The 6531-nt window shown below is 42.2% G+C and overlaps 1 protein-coding gene across 3 annotated transcripts; it reads left to right on the top strand.

Annotated features, from left to right (window-relative positions):
- The first annotated feature begins 1896 nt into the window (after positions 1-1896).
- Positions 1897-6049, top strand: LOC147632260 (elongation factor 2). Of its 3 annotated transcripts, XM_086807073.1 has the most exons (5): positions 2098-2171; positions 2345-2404; positions 3089-3142; positions 3248-3335; positions 3445-6049. In XM_086807073.1, the coding sequence occupies exons 3-5, from the start codon at positions 3140-3142 to the stop codon at positions 5883-5885; spliced, it is 2532 nt and encodes an 843-aa protein (XP_086663199.1). In that variant the 5' UTR covers positions 2098-2171; positions 2345-2404; positions 3089-3139; the 3' UTR covers positions 5886-6049. The 3 variants fall into 3 exon arrangements, with proteins under 3 accessions (XP_086663198.1, XP_086663200.1, XP_086663199.1); XM_086807072.1 differs by lacking the exon at positions 2345-2404 and having other exon boundaries at positions 1897-2171; XM_086807074.1 differs by lacking the exon at positions 2345-2404 and having other exon boundaries at positions 2036-2124.
- Positions 6050-6531: the final 482 nt, after the last annotated feature.

Below are 6531 nucleotides of genomic sequence, written 5' to 3'. Positions count from 1 at the left end.
AAAAATCCATCCAAAAAGATATAATCTTTTGCCTTTGCCACTCTTTCTAAAACATACTCAGTGTGTATGGTAAAGGGTAATGGTCTTTTTGCGTTGCCATGTTGACCTTCTTTAGATCCACACATACCCTGAGATTATTTTTTGGCACAATAATGATTGGCGACACCCAATCTGTATATTAAATCTCATAAACGAACTCTTCAACAATGAGTTTATTAATTTCCTTCTTAATAATTACTGAGAATAAGTAGGGTTCATTTGGTAAGGTTGTTGCTTCACGAGCCTTTGTTCCTCATGATCGGAATCGTGTGCCAAACCACTTTCGATGGCACATCTTTCATATCTTTATAGATCCAAGCGAAGCAATTCTTGTACTCCTTCAACAGCTCTATCAATTCCTCCTCTTTCTACAAAGTTAGGTTAGCAGCAATGTACATTGGGTCAGCAATTTCCCTAGGGTCTACAATTTCCATCTCCTTAACTTTCGCTAGTCCATCGTATGATATTCTTCAGTGCCCATCTTTTGAGCACCGTGCTCTCAAATGGACTACGATCCTCTCATTGAAGTCTTGAAGTATTTAGGAACCTTCCGTAAATGTGGTTCCTTCTTAGCTCAAGGCTTTGTTCCTTTTTCGCCTTTAGAGATAACTTAGCCTTTCCAATGGGTTCAGGCTTTTGCGTCGCCTCATCATCTTCCTGTATCATGATGACTCAACTTAATTCTGATCCCCAATTCCTAGAGAACTCTTTATGAATCTCAATAGCTTCGATGTATCTTAGACATTGAGCACCAATGGGTTATTTTCACAATGCCTCGTGACGTCTAGTCTAGTGGCATTTCTTCTTTAGCCATTTGCAACCTTTTGTCTGAAGACCCTGTTTCCTGATGGCTTCATCCAATCCATTGTTGCTAGGACTGTATTTAGTTAAAGTGCTAACATGCTCATCGAGTGCAAATAACAAAGGGCTCATTATCCTCATAATTGTGATTTATTCCCTTAGAGTCTTCTTTATTTCGTTCCTACCTTCCCCATCAAGTCTATTGTCACCACCAATAGATACATCCAATTTGCACAATCATGTGTAGCAAGAGAAGCATATAACATATCTTCATGCTTACCCTTCTTTGTTTTTTCCAATGCCTCGCAAAGTTGCAATATTGCAACTCTCTTCATGGTATTAGAATCATTTCCAAACAAAACGCCATCATAGGATGCATTTTCCACAAGAGCAAATCACCTTGAGAATTTGCAACTCCTTTCATAAATATATGTGGTCCATAGTCCAATCATGAACCAACCTAGCCTCCCTCATAAAAGGTATGCCAAGGATGATGTCATACGATTTGGGTTGTTTAGAAAAGTTTATAACCACAAAGATATGGCAAAATCAAAATGAGAAGATCTTAATCTTTAAGTTCCGCAAAACCCCCATGGTTTTGCTATCATTCCATTTGCCATTTTTACCAATCAGGTTTGTTTTCTCTAAGGATGGTTTACCCCACTTTTCCCAGCATTGTTTGGTAATGATACTTACTTCTACTCCTCCATCTAGGATAGCTGTATCTTGATAACCCTTATGCAGTATTGGTAGCTGCATTTGTGTCATCACTCTCGTAAAATAATGTCCTAGATGGGGGAACCTATGCAAGTTGTGATAGCAATTCTACTTCTTGAATCATATTCAAATCCTTTTTGATGGGTGTTGGTAGTGACGATGGCTACTACAGAGACCATATTCCTCTTGATGTCTGGAATGAATATAGAGTTCCCTGTCGCTACCATGATCACATCTCCTACTGGGTGTGTCATATGTTGGAGTGCTTGACTATTGACCCATCCATATAGGGCATATATTTCTTCAATCGCTACAAAGAGCTCCAAATCTCATCTACAGCTCGGTGTGCTTTAATGAAGGATTCGTGACCTCGTTTCTTCCCTAGAGCTGAAGGTGATAATGGTGGTTAAGGATTGTAGTAATAATAATTGGAATAAAGTGGGAGATATTACACGGACTCCAAGGGGGGATTAGGGTGCATTGGACTCGGGTGGAGAAAGGTCCGGGAGAACTAGGGACTCTCTCAAAACCCTACCTTCTCCTCGATGCTCTAGTTCGCACTCAAAGGTGAGGGAGCCAAGCTCTCTGTGTTTCTCTGTCTGTGCAGCGCACAGGTAATTCCCTCCTTGCTCCCCGTCTCTGTGCTTTTGTTATCTGCGTGTGTATGACTAGCTTGCGTGGATATGGTCTCTGTTTGCATTTTTTTTCCGTGCAGGTTGTCCTTGTTAATGTGTTAGACATGGTCCTCCGAGCGTGGATATGGTCTGATGGTTCTTCCTCTGTGTAGTAACCGTAATCTGTGTGTCTACATGGCTCGATTATTTTTCGAATCCGTGACTTGGATCAGGTTGCATCTTATCGGCTCAGCTTGCCATATTTGCTGTTTACTCCATGGATCGGTTATGCTTGATTTGCTGTAGTGTTCTTATTGCCAGTGGGATCTGACTGTTAGATCATTCTTTTTCTAATGGAGACGTGATCTATGTGTCTCTTACCCCGATCTTTGTTAAATGTGTTTATGGATGATGCGCAGTCCTAGTTCCACGTACGTTTCTTTTAAGTTAGTATACATTGGCTATTGAAGTCAGACGAATCAAGCAGCAATTGTACAAGTGTTTAGTTACTCATGCTTGTCGATGAAGTATTATGGCGTGCTTGATTTGCTATTCATTCGTTTACTTAAAATGTGCTAAGTTTTATATTTTCTTAGAGAATTTCCTGCCATGAATCTGCAGCGAAGTTCTGCTACTGTTTTCTGTTAGTCCTAGCCATTTCATGCCAGACGGTGTGAGGCTTGCTTAGGAGAGTAGCGATTTACAGCACATGTTTCTCCATTCACCGACCTGTTTGACGTTTTTCTTGTTATCCAGATTTTAGTATTGGCGGACAAGTTTTTCTGTTTCTCAAAGTTTTCACATTATCCGTTGTTTTTGCCAGCTAGTGCTAGTATTGGTTTGGTTAACTAGGCCACTTTTCAGCAGGTTGTAGTGTATATTATGGCATCTGATTTGGCTCTTTCCTTGTCATTCAGAGATTTCAATATTTTGTAAGAGCATCAGCGCTTCAATTTGAATCAGAAAAAATGGTAAGTTGGAGCTTATTATTTTTTGGTGAAGGCAGAAGCCTCTGGTGCACCTTTAAGTTCTGAGCATTAGCTGGTTATCTTGGAATGTGTTCTGTTTCGCTTCAGGTGAAGTTTACAATTGAGGAGCTGCGGAGGATCATGGACAAGAAGCACAATATCCGGAATATGTCAGTCATAGCTCACGTTGATCATGGTAATTGAACTTGCTCAAGTTTTTTAGCTGTGCTTTTTGCATTCTTTCACTTGGGCAAGCAGAATGGATATTATTGTCTGTATTCATTGTTTTTCATTGTTATTTTTAGGTAAATCTACCTTGACAGATTCTCTTGTAGCTGCGGCTGGCATTATTGCTCAAGAAGTTGCCGGAGATGTGCGGCTGACTGATACACGCCAGGATGAAGCTGAGCGTGGCATCACTATCAAATCTACTGGAATTTCATTGTATTATGAGATGTCTGATGCCTCTTTAAAGGATTTTAAGGGTGAAAAGGATGGTAATGATTACCTCATCAACCTCATTGACTCTCCTGGACATGTAGACTTTTCTTCAGAGGTCACTGCAGCTTTGCGTATTACAGATGGTGCCTTGGTTGTAGTTGACTGTGTTGAAGGCGTTTGTGTCCAAACAGAAACTGTCCTTCGCCAGGCTTTAGGTGAGAGGATTAGGCCTGTGCTCACGGTCAACAAAATGGATCGGTGCTTCCTTGAGTTGCAGGTAGAGGGTGAAGAGGCTTACCAAACTTTTCAGAGGGTGATTGAGAATGCGAATGTTATTATGGCCACATATGAAGATCCACTTCTGGGTGATGTGCAAGTTTACCCTGAGAAAGGTACGGTTGCTTTTTCTGCTGGTTTACATGGGTGGGCTTTCACGCTCACCAATTTTGCGAAGATGTATGCTGCCAAATTTGGGGTTGATGAAACCAAGATGATGGAGAGGCTTTGGGGTGAGAATTATTTTGATCCTGGCACAAAGAAGTGGACCACCAAAAACACGGGGACACCCACGTGCCAGAGGGGTTTTGTTCAGTTTATCTACAACCCAATCAAGCAGATCATCAACATCTGCATGAATGATCAAAAGGATAAGCTGTGGCCTATGCTAGCAAAGCTTGGAGTTACCATGAAGGGCGATGAGAAAGAGCTCAGGGGAAAAGCTCTGATGAAGCGAGTCATGCAGACCTGGCTCCCTGCTAGCGATGCACTACTTGAGATGATGGTATTTCATCTTCCGTCTCCTTCAAAGGCCCAGAAGTATCGTGTTGAGAACTTGTATGAAGGACCCTTAGATGATCAGTATGCCAATGCAATCAGAAATTGTGATCCAGAAGGTCCCCTCATGCTGTATGTTTCTAAAATGATCCCAGCTTCTGACAAGGGGCGTTTCTTTGCCTTTGGGCGTGTCTTTTCTGGAAAGGTATCTACAGGTCTGAAAGTCCGGATTATGGGGCCCAACTATGTACCAGGTCAAAAGAAAGATTTATATGTAAAAAGTGTCCAGAGGACCGTCATATGGATGGGCAGGAGGCAGGAGTCTGTTGAGGATGTGCCTTGTGGAAACACAGTTGCCATGGTTGGTCTTGATCAGTTCATCACCAAAAATGCCACGCTTACAAATGAGAAGGAAACAGATGCCCATCCCATCAGAGCTATGAAATTCTCTGTGTCACCTGTGGTGCGTGTTGCTGTCCAATGTAAGGTTGCCTCTGATCTCCCCAAGCTGGTTGAGGGTTTGAAACGTTTAGCCAAGTCGGATCCTATGGTGGTCTGCATGATTGAGGAGTCTGGAGAGCATATTATTGCAGGAGCAGGCGAGCTACATTTAGAGATTTGTTTAAAAGATCTACAAGATGATTTCATGGGTGGTGCTGAAATTGTAGTTTCAGATCCTGTGGTCTCATTCAGGGAAACTGTTCTTGAGAAGTCCAATCATACTGTTATGAGCAAGTCTCCTAATAAGCACAACCGCCTCTATTTCGAGGCAAGGCCTTTGGAGGAAGGGCTTGCCGAGGCTATAGATGAAGGCCGCATTGGTCCCAGAGATGATCCCAAGGTCCGCAGCAAGATTTTGTCGGAGGAGTTTGGTTGGGACAAAGATCTGGCCAAGAAGATCTGGTGTTTTGGTCCAGAGACTACAGGGCCAAATTTGGTGGTAGACATGTGTAAAGGAGTGCAGTATCTGAATGAAATTAAGGATTCTGTCGTTGCTGCTTTCCAGTGGGCTACCAAGGAGGGCGCCCTTGCTGAAGAAAACATGAGAGGCATAGCTTTTGAGGTTTGTGATGTGGTCTTGCATGCTGATGCTATCCATAGAGGTGGTGGACAGATTATTCCCACTGCAAGGCGTGTAATGTATGCCTCTCAACTCACTGCCAAGCCAAGGCTTTTGGAACCTGTGTATCTTGTGGAGATTCAAGCTCCTGAGCAGGCCTTGGGTGGTATCTATGGAGTGCTCAACCAGAAGAGAGGGCATGTGTTTGAAGAAATTCAGCGTCCGGGTACACCCCTTTACAACATCAAGGCCTATCTTCCTGTTATTGAATCATTTGGCTTTTCAAGCACTCTTCGTGCAGCTACTTCTGGACAGGCCTTCCCTCAGTGTGTGTTTGATCACTGGGACATGATGAACAGTGATCCTGTTGAGTCGGGCTCTCAGGCTGCGCAGCTTGTTATTGACATCCGCAAAAGGAAGGGGTTGAAGGAACAAATTACTCCCCTGTCAGAGTATGAAGACAAGCTGTAGCGTGGAATTTTGACAGTGTTTTTGTGGGTGAGTTCTAGCTTCTGAGGATTAAGTTCAATTTTTCGAGAACCAGATTTTAGTACCTTGGACAATATATGGGGTTCAAAGGTGACTGGTGATCTTTTGTTTAATTTGGAACCAATTTACAGTTATGTTTTTGCCTACTAGTGGTGGTACCCTGTATAGCTTTGTGGATGTCAGGTGATATTTTTGGTCTTATGATATTAATTTTTGGTCTTCTGATTTTAGGCGCATGTTGTGTATTTGTTATTGTTTGACTTGGACACTGGGTTTACTATTTCAAAGGTTTTACTATTCCGTAGGTCTTACTGGCTTGAATCAGCCCATTTCTGTCTGATCTTAGTCGCTTAGTCCTTATGTGGCTCCAACTTACTAAAGGATTTGGCTTGCTATGTTTGCCAATCACTTACTATCTGAGCCAGTGATACAATGGGACTCTTATTAGTTTTTAATTAGTTATCTTTTATTACTTGTCAAGTGCTTTACATAGTAACTGTTGGTGGCTGGAGCAATTTTGCTTTTGCTTAACTGCCACGATTACCCTTGGTGTATGCTTGAATGGAGACTACAACTGTGTAATTTGCTTCTGATGTATGAACTGTACAGTTTGTTGCTCTTCCTGTTC

The sequence above is a fragment of the Cibotium barometz genome, chromosome 13 (genome assembly GCF_041138505.1).
Source record: "Cibotium barometz isolate CiBa-2024 chromosome 13, ASM4113850v1, whole genome shotgun sequence".
NCBI classification, from domain to species: Eukaryota; Viridiplantae; Streptophyta; class Polypodiopsida; order Cyatheales; family Cibotiaceae; genus Cibotium; species Cibotium barometz.
The sequence above is the reverse complement of the archived record's forward strand: the minus strand, read 5'-3'. Positions and strand labels throughout refer to the sequence as shown.